Below are 18,954 nucleotides of genomic sequence, written 5' to 3'. Positions count from 1 at the left end.
TTTTGCTGTAGAATCTGAGTGCTGGAAGGAAGAAGCTTTATGCTGGAGAAGAGGAAATGTGTTTCAACTTAGAGTACTGATTTAGCAGCAAATTTCAAATTCTGAATGCCAGTTATCAAAATTACTGAAACTTTTCTGACTTAATACCAAAGTATTCCTTCTAAACTAAATCTAGAATCTTGCCCAGGGTATAGCAGCTTTTTGTAATTAACAAAATAAAAAATTTTGATGCATTACCAAACCCTGGAAATTCTCTTATAGTAATTATAGATGCATTCATAAAATTAGCCATCTTCATAGAGTTTTTTCAATCATCTAAAACTGCTCAAAATGAGTTATTGCTGTTGTAGAGCATTTTCTTTCAATGCTGACTGCTGTTTATCCATTTTAATGTTTAATAGCCAACAAAAAAATGCACGGGTGTATCAATCCCATTTATTTACCTAAATTCTGCATCTCCCAGTGGTCTCTTCTTTTTCTAGCTTCAGATTAATTCAAGGCAGTCTGAAACTAGGTTCTAATGTGGTTTTTGGGTAGTAAAAGCTGGAGTGATAAGTATACGAGAGAGCAATTATCAGTGAATAAAATGCCATTTGTCCTTTTGCTGAGTGATAGGAAGAGTGCTTGTGAAACTCTCTAGAAAGCCCTGCATGCAGAGTCTGCAGAGAATGTGCTGGTACTGTTAGTGCTTTTTCCTTTGATGTATTTTCCTTTTGTTAGATGCAAGCGACTTTCATAGCACTGTCATGTGAAACACCAAGCATGTCCCCAAACAGTGCAAAAATACACAAGGATCTGCTGCAAAGAGAACTCTGCGCTTAGGAAAGAAGCCTTAATGCATCACTTACTGTAGCTTCAAAGATAGTTCAGGTAGATCGTCCAAATAATGTTTTTCTTTCCAGCATGCATGATAAATCATTCATAAAATAATCTGTTCTGATGAAGAAATCTGACAAATATTATCGTACTGGAAGGAGCCAGGCATGTTGAATGCATTTAAGAGCTCTGATCACTGCTGTTCCAAAGTGAAAGTTTTTCCTATAGTCCCATTTAACCTTTAATTAAAGGTTAATAAAAATTGTTAACCATTTTTCACCTGGTTTTAAAAATGGCTGATGCATTTTATAGAAATTTCATAATTGCAACCTGCCTTGAACCTGGCCTTTTCTATTTACTGTGATATTTTTTATCATCTTAAGTATAACCTAAGCCCTGAGCAGCTCAATGTTATTCTGAGTTTGGGTCTACTTGCTGAGCGTGGCTGGATGATCTCCGAAAGTCCATTCGTACCTATGTTTGTAAGTCTAAGCTTTGGGCATCTGTAAGTTTCACACATCACTGCTTTGGGGTGTAGTGCATCATCAAGCCCCTGTCCAAGTTGCCCAAGTTTTTTTTTCTTTAGAGGACTCTTGTGATTTTTCTTTCAAGTCCTTTTCCATTGAGATGCCGGGAGTGATACTGTCTATGCACGTCCTGTCGCTTGGCAAAAAGTGGAATTCAGTCAGTGATGAGAGCACCAGCCCACGGACACTAGCCACCCCAGAGAGATCCACAGGAAAATCTAATCACAGCAGAAGTCTGGTAGGCCTTGCTTAAGGGTTGAGACTGTACCAATGTGGAAGAGAGAGAAGGGGAAGCTGTTATTACCTACACTTCTATAGACTAGTGGAGGTCTTTCACGCTGATGATATGAACATCCATCTTAGGTGTAGCTTTTGTTGGCAGCTCTCTACTTTCCTTGTCCAAGAAGCAGACGGCTTGTGATCTTTCTCAGAATGGCAGCTTTAACAAGATCTTAGTTGGGGAGAGAATACGCATCGCTATCCATATTAAGAGAGGCCGCATGGGGACTTCTGCATGTCCTAGCTGAAGGAATGAAGGCCTTCAACAAAACAAATTGATACGTACTTCCAGCTGTCCTGGTAGTCCCAGCAAGTAGATTACAAATATTATAACTCTTGTAATAGTTGCACAACTTCTTTTGAAGAACGAAAGAAAGTCTGTAGTGAAAGTCTACAGTATGAGTGAAACCAGCATCCCCGATTCTTCCTTGCTCCGCTCATTCTCAGGGTAACTTGCAAAGAAGTAGTTATGATACAAAAGTATCTACTGGCCAACAGTCCAAACTCTGAAGAGGCCCATTGTGGATCTTAGAGATGCAGTTGGTCATGTTTGTGAGTTCCTGCTGTGTCAATGTCAGATCAACCTGCGCATTACTTCTGCAAACTATCAGCCTGTTTCTCAGACTACTTTTTTAAAGAAGACTTCATCCAATTGCCCATACTTATACAAAACACTTCATGATTTGTCTCCAGCAGGACAATTGCTGTCCTGTACTCTTCACCTGAGATCGTGAGAAGCTATAGTTTTTCTCTAGTGTTGTTAATCTGGCTTTTAATTTTGGTTACTCTATAGAAGCAGTTCGGAAGGGGGAAGGGCGGCTTTTCTTCCCCCTACAGACAGCCTAGTGACCTTTCTCATGATTGATGTTGATTATGTTGAAAATATCCGTTTTGTATATGTTATATAATGCTCAAGAAGTTCCTAAAATCTTTTGCTCTATTACCGTTGTTTCTTCTTTCAGAATCTCAGTTTAAATTAAGGCTTCCATCTCTAGTAATTTAAACATGCTGCAACTGGAGCGTAGATTTTGCTCTCTGTGGAAACCACCTATCAGCATAATATTGGATTTTAAGACCAGAAGATTATTAGAATTTCTTCTAATCTATGTTCTGCAAAATACAGGTCAGTATAAGACTGAAGCTTTTGACTGCTTCAGGGTCAAAAGCAGGGTATCCCTGATCCAGTTGAAGGAAGGGAACAGGTAAGCAACTGAGCGCTTGCCTACTCTTTGACAGTCACATCTCTTACAAATGATGGTGTTAGCAGACTTGCAGAACAGTGCCAAGTTGTCCAGTTTCTCATGTGCAACAATTCAAATTGAAGCAGTCTGGGTGAGGATTAATTCACGTGATTCTGTCCAGATTCTTCCTCAATATTCTGAATTGTGTGTTTTAAGAGCAGTGTAACAGATACCAAGAGAGAACATATTGTTGAAAGCAAAGTTCTGTAATACGGTTCATACCATCTGCATCCCAGGAATCTAGACACAGCTTGTAATAAATAGCTCTGTTCTGAAAAAACAGCATTATTTACTGGCAAACAAACACTTCTGTAAACTGTTCTAATACTGATACAGGCCCTATTTCTTACACTGTTTAGGTTCTGTGCATGTGTTTCTAACAAATTCCTGCATCCCTTCTCCATTCCCTTGTATTAACCTTTGTTAATCCCCCTCTATGCAGAAAGGCCAGTGTGGGATTTAGATAAAGGTTAAAAAACCGAGGGTCTACATTCAGAGTCTAAAGGAATTTTAAAAATGCATTTTTCATAAAAATTCCTCTTCAGAGAACACACTTCACTGAAAGGCACCAAGGGCGTACTTGGATGTTTTACTTTAACATCCTTGATTCCAAGGGCACAGCACTTTACAGGATTAAGTTTCACATTATACAAATTACTCTCAAGACCGATTCACTTCTCTGAGTTGTTTGGTGCTTTCAGGAAGCTATGATCTCATTCAATTGTAGTTATCAATCTATTTCCCAGACAGCAGGCAGCCTTGCATTCAAGAGCAAAACGCAGCTTGAGCATAGATATCCCTGAGGAAATCTGCAAAACTCTCTGTTCAATTGATACTTCCTTATCTAATCCACAGCAATGTGCATGATGTATCTGGGTGTTCTGTAGCTTGCTGGGCTGGTGCATTGTAAAACTCCGTTGAAATGGCAAGGCTGTGACAGCACTTATCCACCCGCTGCTTTGTTGTAAAGGATTTGAAATAGAGGCACTTATGGCAAGTTTCAGGTAAGCGTCAGCAGCTTCCGGTTTGAAATCTTGGTGAAAATGAGCATGGGGCTACGTAATGAGACTGGGAGGTTCACTCAAACAGAGAGATGTAATCTGGTTCACGGTCCTCTTGACCACATGGGTAAAGCAACAGCTCCTTTCCCATAGAAGTGATGGGTTCATCCTGTTAATAGAGAATACAATTTTAAACACTTTTCAAACAGGCCAGTATACCACAATACATTGGCACTCTGTTACTGTGTGGACCCATTCATCTCACTGTATGATATGGCTCAGAGCACAGGGAGTTCGGAAAGCAGATCTGCAAGCCTGGCTTCTGCCTTCAAAATAAACATCTGTGCTAGGTGTGGTAATCTGGTGACGTGATACTGGTAGGTCTTGGAAACAGCTGTGCTCATCTTGTAAGCAGCTTATATAGTGGGAAATGTTGTCCTGCCTAGGAGTTGTTGGAGTGAGGATTGTGTAGCACACAGGTAAACTTGTGGACTTTTTCTGAAACAGGTATTTAAAGCCAAAAAAGGACTGCAAGCTTGCAGGCGAGGCGCCCACAAGTGGGAGCTGTGTTTCTGGGAGGGATGAGAGTGGGTCCTGCAGTGTGCCCTCTGCTTAGGCAAGCCTGTTTATAACGAGAATTCCCTGGAAACTGAGTTTCTGCTCCTCATCCTGTTCTCAGTCCCAGCAGTAGATGCATGGTGGGAGCTTGCCTTCTTTCATGGCCACCCAGTGGGTCATGAGCAGAGCCCACCAGAGCACTTTAGCAGGGTGGGTTCACCCTGCTCCCACACACAACTGCTATCGTGCAGTAGAGTCTGTAGGATTCTTTGCAGACTGTGGGTGTGATTCTATCTTTAATACAGACATCCACAGCCAGGCTTTAAATCTTCTGGCTCTGGTGCCAGTAAGTTGTCTAGCTCCTGCTTTCAACAGATTCAGCCTGCAAGAAGCAGGTTGAAGAAGCCCAGATAGAGCTTCATATAGCAAATGAGCATAGATATTTTCTTCAGTGACCAATTTAGTTTAATCACATCTGCGTTATAAATTTTATGTGAACCTTTTGGCAAAACGGTTGTCCCGTCTCTGGTCAGATCTTACAGTAAATGAATGCATAATCTCAATCTTGGAGTCCATGCAACTGCGGTCAGTGCTAGCAAACACAGTGTTATTGTAAGGACCTGACAGCCTTTTTCCTTCCCTTCTGCTACTTATTACCTTCGTTCCATATCATACCTTGCCCGCTTTGAAATTACAAATACAGCTTGTTATCTTTCTTTCTAAAGCTGGAGACAAACAATTTTCTACTTACAGTACTTGCTGGGACTCCACAACCACAGCATACTGTTTCCTATTGCCTTATCGGCAAATCTACTCATTAACGTGTGGTAACTTGAGCCCTGTGCAAGGTGTTCTGTTCACTTTCAGGGGGAGCAATTCAGGTCTGAGACATCTGAGATGTACTCGGTTGTCCCCATTAGGCTTGCATACCCTTCTGGAACATCACATAGAATACCCAGTAGCTGCCAAAATGGGACTTGTTAACTGCATTATAACAACTGAATCTGATCCTTCTTATTTTGAAGTACCCTGAGGAAAATACTTAAGAAATCATTAATGAGTACATTGCTAGACTTTCACCTTGTGGTAGTCAACAAGGTCAGCCAGCGTTGAATGTTGTAGCTGGTCCACTCCAAGGAAGCTGTAGGAATCGCTGGAGGCATCAATGAGGAAGTGTTTACATCCCTCCGCAGACCGGTAGGAAAGCACATAGCCTTTGATTTTCTCGCTGACGCGGACCAGAAAGCTTCCTGGCACTGTTTTACTTAGAAGCTCCTCTGCTTTCTTAGAGGTTAGGATACCTGTTCAAAGCCACAACACAGAGCTGAAGTGAGAAAAGCGTTTGTGCAGGAGCAGATGGAGCAGTTCTCCAAAGAAATCCTCTGTACCATTCTAAAACTAATTCACAGTGCTTCTATCCTCAGCATGTTTTCTTGCTCACTAATCTACGAGAAGTATTGCCATTGCTGGTAGCAGACCACGGTGTCATGCTAACTGTTCTACATCCAGCATATTATGCTCATTATAGTTATGAGAAGTTGCGAAGATATGGATTCCACTCTTAAGACTTTAGCTTCATCTTTGTCATCATTAGAGAAATTCGAACTATCATGCCTATTAAAAATTGAAAATGTAGCTAGCCACCGTCAAAAAGTTCCCGGGCTCAGGTTGTTGTGGCAGCCCTCTTAGTAGAAGCACCTCCTTAAAAGGTTGGGTTGGGGCCAAAGGTCTCAGGACTCACCGTGAAACCAAGGAGCTATCGTGTCTGTGGTTTTCTGATAGCCAGCTCGAAGTGGGAATTGCTCCTCTTTGAACCACTTGATGATACTTTCTTCAGCTGAATTGGAGATTGTCCTCTGGATTCCCTCTTTCCTGTTTCAAAAGGCAGTGATTTGTATCTCAAATTTGACTGGCAGCTTTTCGATCCTGGCAAGAATTGTTTTTTGTTCATCGTGATAGGAACAACCCTCAACAGAAGGCTTACGATAACGTGGCTATGAGCGTAATTGTATGGTTTATAACGGTCACCTGACAAAGAGGGTGTGCTGTGTATTCTAGAATTAGGATGTTCTATTATATCAACTTGTCACTGAATCTGACTTTTGCACATGGCAAAAAGAAAACTTTACTCTGTTGGACAGGTGCCTTGCATCTCTAAAAGCTCAGTATAACTGGGAGGTTGGGCATTTGGAGAGGAGGCTAAGGAAGGCAGAGCTGAGAGAATGGTGGCCAGGAACAGCTGCGATGGTTGAGGGGTTGAAGCTGAGGGCATGCAAGTCAGCAGCTCTCGTGATTTGGTGGCATTTCTCTCAGTTGGGCAAAAACACACAACACGACTTTTATGATGCTGGTACTCAGCAGATATGCCACTGTCTTTGTTTTTAGTAGCCCAGCACTGAATTTCCAATATTTCCTGCAGAGATGGATTCCTTTACAGTAGGCCACCACCTGTCCTTTTACGTTACACCATGACATATGCTAGCCTTCTCTGAAGAGCAGCGATGAATAAAGTGAACTGAAGTCACTGAAAATCACTAGAAGACTGAGCAGAACTGTGTGGATGTCACTGAAGTGGAGTTTCTGGTGTGCAAGTTTATTTTAGTGAAAGCAGTGTCAGTGAGAATCCCAATCTGACGGTTAATCTCCAGGGGTGAATGAATATACTGTTATCATTCTAATCAACAGTTCTCCTACGATCTTCATACCCTAGGCAGGAATATAGTTTAGCCTTTACATTTTTCCCAGCTGAGTGTTTCTTCTACACAAGGTGAACAAGCATTTGTCATTTCAAACAGCCCTTGTCAGAGCAGAAGAATCTCATCCCCTTTCGCCTCCCCTCAACAGCGCGCATTTTTCTCACCTAACTGCTCTGCCATTCGCCATCACAGGAGGTAGAAGTTTAGGCTTGGGTGGGAGAGGAGGATACTGGAGTGGACGCCGATCTCCTGCTGTGGCATTCTTGGATATGTCTGCCTGCTTCCCTCTGTGGGCTCCCTGCAATGAAAGCCTCCTGTAGTCATCCCTGGCCTGCCGTGCGAGGGAGCGCCTCTTCTCGTCTGCAGCCTTGGATTTCCGCACTGGAACAGAAAAGCAGTCCTACAGGAGCGAACAACCAGGCAAGTTTTGAGCTTGCTGCTGCTTAGCCATCTCTCTGTTGGAGCTGAGAAATAACACATTTCAGAGCACTTAGATTCTCTGGACGCCCCTACACTAGGCAGAAACTGTGTTACCAAGGAGGGAGGAAGCTCTGCGACTAAGGTACTTCCCCTCCTCTATTTTCAAGAAGGCATTTTAGGTTGCCTACTTTGAAAGTCATTTGTCTTCCTTGCTAGCCTTGAGTGGCTCAGCTACTCTGGCCACCGTAGGAAAGATGCGCTTTTCTGTGAGAACATTTGCCACCTGTCTCCCATCCCACCGCTTTTGGGCATCTGCTGTGGGATTTGCAAAGGGACGGGAGTGTTGCTGAAACTTTTTTGTAGACTAGAGAGCTTGGCTGGATATTATTTTGTTTGTTTTTGCTGAGTAGTAACCAGCTCTCCAGCCTGAGTTAGGCTAGTACTTTCTGTGCTTTTGTGATCAAATTCAGTGTTTTAATTAGAACAACAAAAGCCTTAGCCTGAAGTGGAAACATGTGCTAGTACAGCATTGCCATCTACTGAACCGCAGGGGAGAAGCTAGGAAAAAAACACTGTAAGGTTTGCCTTCAATATTCCTTCTCCCCAGGAGAGGAAGACATGAGGAGCAGAACTTGAACCTGGATGGAAACAAAGGCGAGCAGTACGTCAGGGTATTTCTCAGTATTTGCTATTTACTGAGCTTGTGACCCTTTGTTCCAGCCTCTGAGAAAGCTGAACAGCGAGCTTCCCTGAAAAGGAATCAAGTTGAAATATCTTTTTAACTCGGCCTATGCTGAAAAATCACTTTTGCAGTATGTGGTTATTGTGGGAGATCCTATAACAAAATGTAGTCTTTGTAGTAGTTAAGACAGGTCAGGATACACTTTGCAGCAGAGATAGATGTTAATGTAAGTCTCATACTGCTTTGTCATTTTTGATCCTGTTGTTCGGATTCTTGACGTTAGAAGGTGCAGCAGGGATCAGTGAGACTGTGTGAAAGCGAAGCAGACGACAGGGCTGTGCCTTGCAGGAGATCATAAAATTGCTCAGGTTGGAATAGACCTTCAAGATCATCGAGTCCAACCACAAGGAAGGGAAGGGAGGAAGCAGGGGGATTGGTTGCAGCCCCTTGTTTGTGTTTCGTGCTGTTTCTTTCTTTCATGTTTCATATTATTTCCAAGGTCTCAGACAGTCTCACCTCTCCACTATACAGTTGTGTGGTGCAAGCACTTTTACCTTGGCCTTGCACTGATCTTCTGCAGAAAACTGAGTTTTACTGAGCAGCAAAAGCCCTCCCCACTCATTTCTGAAGTTTGGGCTAATTGCTTTTGAAATTACCCTTTTTAGTTTGTCCTCACTACCTGTTATTCTTTTCCACACAAGCAGTGGTTACTGCAAAGTTTTGCCAAGGGCCAACTTCTAGTTTCAAATGAATTATCCTGGCTACACTCTTGTGGGTCCTATCTGTAATTATTTTCATATGGCTGCTGAGGGCTGTCATATTCCAGCAGGACTCATTCTGCTTGACCTAGTTGTTTAATACTTAAATCTATCAGCTGCCCATTAAAAATAAAAACTCTTTGATCAAAACACAGAAAAGACTGGAAATGCAAAATGATGACAAGTGGATATTTTTCTGTAGGATACATCCACCATTTCTCTGCCCAGCTCTTGTTTCAGTGCTGTGTGCACTCAAAACTTTCCGATAATGCAGCGCTGTATTTTTTGACAGTACTCTCCACCTACTAGGTGAGAAATACTGAGTTCCAGTTTTGCAAGGGAATTATTGAAATGACCACGCAGAGCCCTAATATTTCTCAAGCCCTAAAGGAAAAGGTCATCCTAAGATCTTACAGGATTCTTGCCATTCAGGCTCGTTCTCATCAGATTTCTGCAACATCCTCTGGTTTTCTGAACATGTGTGGCTTTGTGGTATTGTCTTCAGCGGGGCTGTAGTCTCTTCTGAATTTCTTCTCTGCCCTCCCTTCATCTGTGAAAGAAATGGCTTGTTCAGTGCTTTGTCCCAGGCTAGTTTTAGCCTTGCTTTTCACCTAGCTTTTAAAAAGCAGGAACTCAATTCTCTGTTGTGAATCCATTTGATTCCAACATGCGGAACTTATTCTTTTACTGCAGCTTACAACAGAGAAAGAAGGGCAAAATAAATGATCTGGAACATCTTCCCATGCTATTGCCCGGTCTGCCAGGCTGGCCTGCTTTGTTCTAATGCCACACTTGAGGAGTATGGCAGTGCTGAGTACAACTGGGATTTTAAGATAACGTCTGCATCAGACACAAAGTCAAGAGCATCTTAGATTGCAACATACCTGTGAGAAGCCACCCCTCCTCATCTGGCAGTCTGCCAGCATCTGGTGTACATCCCGAGCTTCCCTCTGGGCAGAGGAAAAGAGCAGTGAGAAACAAATGCAGAATGTGGAACTTGGCTCTTTTTTGGAAGGTACCCTTGACAAAAACCTGAATGACTGCAGGTAGAGACTGTGGTCGTACTGGGCTGCCATTGCCTGGTATGCTTTTCATGTGTAAGTGCCACGTTTTGTACTTCGCAGACTACTCCTTTCTCGCAGCTTTCTCTGGTGTGCCCAGCAAGACAGGCAGTAACATTATGCACTTTCACAGCTGATGCCAAAAAGCAGCTGCTCTCTCCTTGTCCTTCTCCCCACAGCTAGAGCAGAAGAATTTTAGGAGTGCTTTACCCTTAGAAATATGCACCAACAAAGAATTTCCAGAGTGAATCTCGGTTGTGCCTGGGACTTGAGGTACACCTCAGCCTAATCTTCTGCAGATGCAAGTAGCTGGACAGTAGGAGTTCAGTGCAGAAGGATGAATGTGGCTTTTATGTTAACAAATTTTGCCAGTTTTCTCTGACTAAAATAGTTTGTTTTCATCATATTGAATTTAATATGCCATGGGAGAATGAGTCAGAATTGTCAGGAATTGTCCCAAGTCTGCCAGGATTTGCTAAGTGATACTCTCAAGCGGTCCCAGGGAGAAGGCAGCTTCCCATCTTCCCTTTTCTGTAAGTCAAGCCCTAGCAGAACCTGCCACCTGGAGCTTTACCTGTGTTTGTTTGGTTACTGCTGTGCAGTGCAAACCACTGCTTGTCAGACTGACCCTGCTAGCTGTGTTGTGTTTTCCCTTTCCTAAAACCAGTTTAGCTATGCTAGACTGTCGTTTAGGAAAAGGTGAGGCTTGTTTTTGAGCAAGCCCCCACCCTCCTCCCTGTTCGACCCAGGCTGCCTCCCACGACACAATGAGTAATAAGTTAGCTGTACTACACTGCTTACCTAGGACATGCTTTGCTTTCTCCATCACCCGCTGAGCTATTATTTAATATGAATCTCAATTTTCAATTTCCAGCTCCTAAACAGAGAGCTAAGAACTTAAAATGTAAGTGAAGCAGCTTGTTTTCTCAGGTCAACCCCCATACCCTTGCAGCGAAGCACTATGCTCAGATCCCTCAGGTACGGAAAAAGCCATGGGACAAGGAAGGCGAGAGGAAGCTCCCCTTCTCCATGCTTAGAAAATGCAACATTTGGGTCTGCAGTCTGTATCCACCCTTAGTCTAGCAAAAAGACCAGAAACCTGAGAAAATTACTATAACAACATAAAACAGAAAGTTAAATATGCAAAACCCCCAAACCCCTCTGTTGCAGAATTTTGAATACGTTTTATGTTTTTGGCAGTGGCCTTTTTGAGTTGGCAGATTCAGTGTTTTTTATTCTGACTAATAGTTTTCTTTGAAGGGGGAGGGGGGGGAGAACATCTCCCACATAGTTGCTCAACTTCAGCAAACAGTGCTGAGAAAAACCTTGTGTGATTCAGAACCTTCTGATAAAGGAGACAGCCACTTAGCCACTGAATTCCCTCAGTATATTGGCAGCAGTGGGAGGGGCATTTAGCCCAGACCTGATCTTCACTTATAATGCTTATGTGGTCGGATATGTCCTGGCTGTGTAATAGGGGAATATACACTTGTAATAGTAGTTAGCAGTGGAAGGCGGAATGAAAACTCACAGAATGAGATTGGACTTCACCCATTGAATTGGCAGGACTTTTCTGTTCAAATGTGATTGCATTGGTAGTTAATTATATATATATATATATAAGTCTCAGTTCATTACTGGAAAAAAAATATTCCTGTAATGAGACACCTCAGTAAAAATGGAGATGCTGTCACTATAGTTACTGCATTTGGAGTTGTCCTATGCTGTCAAGTTTATGAACTGTAATTTTTTCTGGAAGGCAAAAAAAACCAATAAAAGAGGGAACTTAAGATGCACATGTTAGAGAATACTGGCAGAACTACATTCATCTGATCTTTTGTAAAAGTCGATGATTTATCTGAGGGCTGCATCTTTGCATGTGAAGATCCTGGGATAGCCACCCTGGTCTTGTCTGAAAAGCAGTCCAAACTGCCACAGAGCAGGAAAGAAAGTACTGTGACTCTCGCTTGATCCATGGAGAAGAGAAGTAGAGGAATTGAGAGTAACTTGTCTGGTGGTGCAGAGCGGATCTGTCCCAGCTAACAGTAGCACTTAAACCTTCTAAGTCCTAAGGAAGGATGTAGCAGTAAGGTTTGTCCTGAAAATTCAGAAGAAAAACCTTAATAGCCAGCTAGCTTTTCTCTCAACTTTGTATTTTTAGCAACCTAGATTTGCTGCACTTCCTCGATCTCAAAGCAAATAATTATGGGTAGTGTGGAGAAAAGGGGAAAAACTACCTTTTTGAGCTCCTGGCTTTTCCCAATTGTACCGGCAGTGTTTTTTCTCGCCTCTTCTTTCTGTTCCTCTACAGTGTCTTTATTGTTTCTCTGAACTTCTGTCTTACCCAGGACTTCTGCCTGTGGTTGCAGAGACTGTGTTACAGCACGGTCTGTCTCTCTGAAAGACAAGAGACAGGGCTCGGGAATACCAGGGTGCGACTCTCTGCTCTCTAAGCATCTGACAGGAAATTACACATGAGCAGAGCAGTTGCTGTGATAGAGCAGTGTGCCTACATGCAGCTGTCGTATCTCCAAATCAGGCAGATGGAATAATTAAATTAATTACTCACTGTGAGTAACTGTTGGCCTGCTGCAGGCAAGCACCTGTCGGTGAATCAGTGCAATCCACACACGTGGCCTGCTGCAGAAACAGTTACTATTTCCTGTGATATGCTGAAGTTAGCATACAGCAGGGATATCCTGAGAAACTGAGGAGCTGGGGCCGGCCCCAAGCTGGAGCTGGTCTCTGATGGTATTGTGCGTGCCTGCAGAAAGCCCGTGCTTTTAATCTACAAGTAGAGTGTGACAGCGACAACCGCGCCCAGCCCAGCCCCAAGGTGGAAATCGGAGAAAAGAAAAGAGGTTTTACAAAGAGATTAGTGTTACTTCCCTGTGGCAGTGCTGGACTTGCCCTCTTGCTTCTTTGCGAGGAGGAAAATCTACAGAGCAGAGGAGAGTCCCCAGAGAAGAGTCCAGCCTCCACTTTCTAGGAACGTTTTTTCCTCCCTGTTCACCCCCAAGTCCTCCAAATGGAGGGTGCTTACCTGGCCTCCTTGCCTTGCTCATTCGCTAACCGCTTTGCCCTTTGTGCCTGGATCTCTTCACAGATGGCTGCATACGATTTATCTGAAGGATGCTCACCCATCACCCAGACCCAGACCTCGTTGTCGGCACCTAGCTTCCATTGTACTGACTTCGTGCTGGCTGGAAAAGAAGTGGCTTTTTTGAAACCAGTTTGCTCAGCAGCTGCCTGCAGGACCTGTGTCCCTTGGCTGCTGCTATTGGCAGTACCCTTCCAAAAGCAGTTGTGCGTGGGAAAAGATCAGCTGGGACACGGGACACGTCTCCCATTTCATTTCATGGTACTGCATCCAGGTCAGTGAAGGAGAAATTTCTCATTTTAGGGGCAAGGGATGCCACTGTTTCCTTTCTTTCTCCAATTTCTTGCCACTGCCCTCCCTAGCCCCCTTGTCTAGAGACTGCTGAGGGATGAACTGTCTGCAAACAGAGCAGGTGGGAAAGAGCTGAGAGAACAGTGTTGCAGTCCTAGAAGAGAGCACGCTATGTAATCCTAACAAAGGCGAGGGGACTTCAGGTCTAAAAGGCACCGACACGGTGTTTCAGCCCAGGTAAAGGCACTCGCCAAACTCCGGTATGTTGCTGATATTCTAGGGGAGGCGTTCAAGTCAAGGTTATTTTATAGACAGATTCAGAGACGTCCATTGAGTGGGGGAATGAGATAAATCTCTTGCTCCGGGGGTAAGCAAGCCATGCCTTCTCAGGAGGGGGATTTTAGAAACTTGGTTAAGGACCGAGCATCTGAGCCAGAGATTGAAATCACCGTGTGCCAGGCCAAAACTACCCATCAGAGCTGGGTTTATTTGCAATTTGGAAATGCAATTATGATGTGTCCTGGGGAGAAGAAATTGCTCTAGGGGCGCATTACCTCCCATTTCTAGGGCGCAGTGCACTTGGTCAGATCTGGGCCAGAGCAGGAAGCTCTTACCTTTTTTTGGCGGTGGCTTCTTTGCTGAAACCTTGTCTGCTGCAGCTTCTCTTTCTTTCCACCGTCTGATCTGCTCCTGCCTCATCTTGAAGAAGAGGATCTGCTTTTGCTCCTCGCTGAGTTCTGCCAGTAGGTCAGGATCGATGTACATCTCCGATAATATCTGTTTCAGCATGGCTGTGGGTTTCAGTTACACACGTTTGTGGCAATGATCTCCAGGGATCCGGTTCTCTTCCTGGCTTGAACGTGTCTGCACTGACAAGAAAGACTCCCTTCCCTCCTGAGCCTGGAGCAGGAATGCAGGCGTGCCAGGGTAATTATACTTTTTTTTTTTTTTTTTTGCTTAGACTTCCTGTAGAGACCAAAAAAGTAAATAAGTAGCTTAGAACCTACTATTAAAACTTCTTGAAATAACAGGTGAGCTCAGCTCGGACGCAGCCCCCGCAAGTTCTGCAGGGACAGCTGGCCGGAATTGGGGGAAGTTCTGAAAAGGGGAGTTTTTGTTTATATATCTTGATAAACCTAGCTGATAGTCTATCAAAACAGAGAGAGCTCTGCCTGTTACAGTCATCAGAGGTGTGGCTTGTCGGTGCCTGAGCAAACATTCCTGCTGGGCAGAGAATCAATGAACCTGCGAGTAGACGGCTCCTCCTTTGAAAAGGAAAACTTTGAGATGGGGCGGTGTGATGTTAACAAGTCTGGCCGGCCTCATTTTACCAAGGAAATACTGGGAGGGCCTTAGGCGCTGCTTTTGAGGTAGGAGCGGGAGTTGCTTGGTTGGTATTCTGGGGGGTGCTCCTTCAAAGACAGCATCACGGCAAGGCAAGGGAGTGCAAAGCGTTTTCTTCAAAGCCAAACGACTTAGATCTGAGCAGCTCCTGAGCCTGAGACAGCTGCCTGTCTGGCATTTCTTGCCGAGGCACCTTTCCCACGTGGTGAGCCTGACACAGCACATCCCCAGCTGACAGGATGGAGCAGACGGGGAGAAGCAGTGCTCCTCTTCTTGCCCAGGGTGCCTGGTCATGTCTGGTGTATGCAATGTACTTAGCACCTACAAAGCTATGCTTTGTGCCCAAGCGCTTACATTTACAGCAGAAGTTTATTACTATTATTTTCTGGAAGAATTGTGATAAGTCTTACTGGAGCAAGGCTGGCTGCGGAGTGGGGAAATAAAAATGTGGACTAAGGACCTTGGAACTACTTTTTATATCTTATCTGGGTAATGTCAGGGCTATCAGGAGGCTAGTTGACAGCACGTGCAGTGACACTGTTGTACAACTGTGGTGTTGGTGTGGGAGAAGGGGGAAGAGAAAAACCTAGCAGGGTTATTCTTCTGCTTCTGCACAAATCCTGGGAGTCTCAGGAGCAAGCACACAGGATGTACCACAGTAGGGAAGAGGAAAGTGGTTGGTGGGGCAGTAATTTAGAGGTGCCAAGAACACAATGTAATAACCTATAACAGGGTGAAGCAGCAGGATGTATTACATCTGGGAATTAAATTAAGTCTCTTACAGTGGAGAGGACTAGATCCCTAGAGACCTCAGTTTTGGGTTGACTCAGGAAAAGAAAAGGTGCTGGGAGCACCTTCAGCTTCAGAGCACGACTACTTGCAATCTGCTTATTTTTTTAATCAGAGGAATGAAAAAAATAGAGAAGGAGGTGGCACAGAAACATAATACTGAAGTTTTCCAAAGGAGTGTGAACACGGTACATTTAATTAGGTGAAATGGAGCAGCGGAATGATAGGTTCTATGAAATCCAGCTGGCAGGACAGTATTTGCTGTATTTGTTCTCACGTAGTGGTGTCCTACCTTTCCCCATCTTATCCCCACGCCGGCATCAAGCAGGCTTTTGGGGCCGCTCAGTGGGAATTGTTCCAGATCAACAGCTAAAGAAAGGAGCTTGGGCTGTCCGAGAGCCATGGAGAAGGAATAGGTTTTACAGGGAGAGTGTTGGTGAGCACTCAGTGATCCCTCAGGAAATAGGAACAATGAGGGACTGCTTTTCAAGCTTCACTGCCTCCTGCTCTTTAGCGGTGTCCACAAGAGAAGCTTTTTGCAAACAGATCAGCGTCAGAAAGTACCGTTAGTCAGGAGTGGGGCCCTCGTGCTTTCAGTTTTGATTTGTTTGTTTGTTTATTTTTAGAAGACCATTTCAGCTCTGAAGATGAACGATCTTCTGAGGGTACTTGATGTTGCTCTGATTTGAGGTAACACAACAATCCTTTCGTGTAAGCCCAAGGTGATTTTGATCTAGAGGAGTGGTTAGTGTTAGGTCCCTAATGGGCCGGAAATAGCTGAAGCAGACAGTAGCTCTGAACTTGATGATCGGACCAACAGAAGTTAATCACTGTTTAAAATTGAAGAGGCTTTTAGTGTCACAGTCTTGCTGCGTGAAGGGAGGTAACATGCTGTTATTGCCTTCAGGTGAGAAGGTATCATTTGCGGTTTGTGTGAGCCCAATGCTGAATGGCGTGCTAAGCAGAGGGCATTCAATACCATATCCAGGGGGGAAAAAAAAAGCCAGCCAGCTGGTAAGGTCTCCCAGCAGCGCTGTTTTCTGGCTCTGGGTCAGCGGAATTACTCTTCCCTGGAAACTGTTCGGTGAAACCGGGATGGCCAGAAATCATGCCATAAGGATGTCCTTGTTACTGAGCAGGGGCTGTGTAGGTCTGTGGGTGGCAGGAGTGGCCGGAACTGACGGGAAGACTCCCCAGCTGGCTGCTGCCCTTGCAGCAACGGACAACTTGAATTCACGTCACTTGTATTTGCCCTTCTCGCCACTTGGCTGCACAGGAAGTATTTGTCTGGGCTCAGTACAGTTTATATTGCAGAGTTAAAATTTGCAGAGAGCAAAACTGCAGAGGTTGTGGACTTTTGTCCTTTCTCTCCCAGTTCTGCCCCCTGGTGACCTTCCTCACTCTGGCGCTCTCCTTTTTAAGGCTCATTACGTTCTATGTCAATCCTGCTTCCCGGCCTGATGGGGTTAACTCCCCAAGAGCGTTTTTGAGATAGTCCCTCACTCGTGATTGCCAGTCCTGATACTTTTTTTATTTTTCCCTGTGAAGCTTGGACAGATCGATGAGGAGTTCAGATGTTTGGCACCACCCATGCAAAGGGAGGGTATTTTCCCCCACTATTGCTACAGAATTTGCCTGAGGATAACCTGGAAATTCTCCCCTGTGCATTTAGGAGCTGGCTCGCAACTGTATCTCACCTTGACTCACGTGCCAAACTGCCACTGAAAGTAGTGGAAACCTCTGCTCCTCGAGGGAAATATACAACCCTTAAAAAACCGAGGTCACACAGCTCGTAAACTGCCTGTTGGAGAGCCATCTCTTCTCTGGGCTCCTGTAAATCATCTACCATTAATAGGGGAAATGTAAGTATATGAACTTGCATAAATATGCCAGCAGTTAGGGAAAGCTGTTACGTGTTCCTGCTTACAGATCACACCCCGTGCACCGGGCTCAGAGGACACCCCCTTATGCCAAACCTCATCCCTCTCCTGACTATTGCTGCTGCCAGCAGAGGGAAAGGTTCTCCAAAAAAAGCCACGCATTTGGTATTCTTCATGTCAATAAATAGATAGGAGGGTATAAAAATAAATAGCGGTCATCTTGTACTGATTTTCCAGGAGGCAGCTTCTTCAAATTGCATTAGAGCTACTCTGTGCATCTCTACTGAAAATGTGACAGGAACGTTACATTAAAAGTGACCCAAGAAATTCAGACACTGTGGGAGAAAAAAGAAACTGCTGGAAAAGGTGTCATCGCCGGTTGTCAGTTCATATCAAATGCCACTTACGTTTTTCCTCCCTCTTTCTTGCATCTCCTGCCCCTCCCCGTGCTCTTCTGTAGGAATGGTAAAGAGATGTTTATCTCAAGGATCATAATCCAGTTGAAGGTTAACTTTTAATGCGACACATGACAAGGTCAAATACTCTTGTGAAGCCCATCAGAAAAGACTCCACTTGATAAGACAAATAGTTTAAATGTTTTACGCCTGAAAAGGGCTTTTTGTCTTTTTGTTGTCGTTGCCTTAGCTTTTTCAAAGCACCAAAGCAGTGACCTGACACCGGAAGATGTGAATTAGTGTATCTGAGCCCTCACCGTGGCTTTGAGGATGTGATAAAGCCAGAGAAGTGGAAAAGAGCAAGACCATTCTTTCCGACCTTGGCTTCAAGAAGATGAAGGTAAAGCCAGGGAAGGGGGAATGGCTTTAAGCCTAAAAGAGAGGAAATCTAGTTTAGATGATAGGAAGAAATGTTTTGATCAGAGGGTAGCGAGGTAGTGGCTCAGGCTGCCTAGAACGGCCGTGGTGCCTCATCCTTGGAGGCTCTCAAAGCCAGGCTGGATGGGATCCTGGGCGACCCGATCGAGCGGACGGCGACCCTGCAAACGGCAGGGGGTTGGGTCTGGATGGGCTTTAAGGTCCCTTCCGTCCCAAGCCATTCCACGCGCGGCCTCCCCCCAGCTGCCGGCAATACGCATGCACCGATCGCGTTTCCAGAGGAAGAGCAGCTTCCCGCAGCCGGCAACCAACCAACCTTAGCGGTGCCTCCTCCGGGGCGGCAAGGCGGTGCCGAGCTGGGGAGGCCCGCCCCGGGGCGGGCACACGGAGCGGCGGTGGCCCCGCGGCCGGGCGCTCGTCTCCGCCCGGGGGCGTTACGGCGAGTGGCGGCCGTTGCCCCGGTGACGGTGGCCCTTCGGCCCGGGCTCTTCGAGCTCCTCCCGCATGTGATGGAGAAGTACCAGGTGCTCAGCCTCATCGGGAAGGGCAGCTACGGCGTGGTGAGCAGGTGCAGGAACAAGGAGAGCGGGCAGGTCGTGGCTGTCAAAAAGTTCCTGGAGAGCGAGGACGACGCGGCAGTGAGGAAGATCGCCGTGCGGGAGATCAAGCTGCTGAAGG

At 45.0% G+C, this 18,954-nt stretch overlaps 2 protein-coding genes and 1 long non-coding RNA gene across 6 annotated transcripts in view; 2 read left to right on the top strand and 1 right to left on the bottom strand.

Annotated features, from left to right (window-relative positions):
- Positions 1-2,438: 2,438 nt before the first annotated feature.
- On the bottom strand, positions 2,439-14,222 carry SH2D4A (SH2 domain containing 4A). Its single transcript, XM_065736456.1, has 9 exons — positions 14,045-14,222; positions 13,083-13,242; positions 12,277-12,436; positions 9,863-9,928; positions 9,393-9,528; positions 7,283-7,499; positions 6,164-6,294; positions 5,503-5,723; positions 2,439-4,033 (listed from the first exon to the last, which is right to left on the bottom strand). Exons 1-9 carry the CDS (start codon positions 14,217-14,219, stop codon positions 3,941-3,943), a joined length of 1,359 nt encoding a protein of 452 aa, XP_065592528.1. The 5' UTR covers positions 14,220-14,222; the 3' UTR covers positions 2,439-3,940.
- LOC136048710 (uncharacterized) lies at positions 13,175-18,376 on the top strand. Its single transcript, XR_010622214.1, has 4 exons — positions 13,175-13,413; positions 14,217-14,357; positions 17,236-17,425; positions 18,089-18,376. It is a non-coding gene; the product is annotated as an uncharacterized LOC136048710 (long non-coding RNA).
- A 143-nt stretch (positions 18,377-18,519) lies between these two features.
- CDKL2 (cyclin dependent kinase like 2) overlaps positions 18,520-18,954 on the top strand; it is a 33,220-nt gene continuing 32,785 nt past the window's right edge. For all 4 annotated transcript variants that reach the window (XM_065736448.1, XM_065736447.1, XM_065736451.1 and 1 more), the window contains exon 1: positions 18,520-18,953. In XM_065736448.1, coding sequence (XP_065592520.1) covers positions 18,786-18,953 — 168 coding nt within the window. In that variant the 5' untranslated portion in view covers positions 18,520-18,785. The remainder of the gene's footprint in view (position 18,954) is intronic.

The sequence above is a fragment of the Cyrtonyx montezumae genome, unplaced genomic scaffold, assembly GCF_038088225.1.
Source record: "Cyrtonyx montezumae isolate F1298 unplaced genomic scaffold, pur_monq_1.0 scaffold_2, whole genome shotgun sequence".
Lineage (NCBI taxonomy): Eukaryota > Metazoa > Chordata > Aves > Galliformes > Odontophoridae > Cyrtonyx > Cyrtonyx montezumae.
The sequence above is the reverse complement of the archived record's forward strand: the minus strand, read 5'-3'. Positions and strand labels throughout refer to the sequence as shown.

Coding starts and splice junctions, on each gene's coding strand:
- SH2D4A (XM_065736456.1), bottom strand. CDS start 14,219: ATGCTGAAACAGATATTATCGGAGATGTACATCGATCCTGACCTACTG. Junction 12,437..13,082: donor GAGCAAGGCAAGGAGGCCAG/GTAAGCACCCTC, acceptor CTTGTCTTTCAG/AGAGACAGACCGTGCTGTAA. Junction 6,295..7,282: donor GCGAATGGCAGAGCAGTTAG/GTGAGAAAAATG, acceptor CTTTTGAAACAG/GAAAGAGGGAATCCAGAGGA.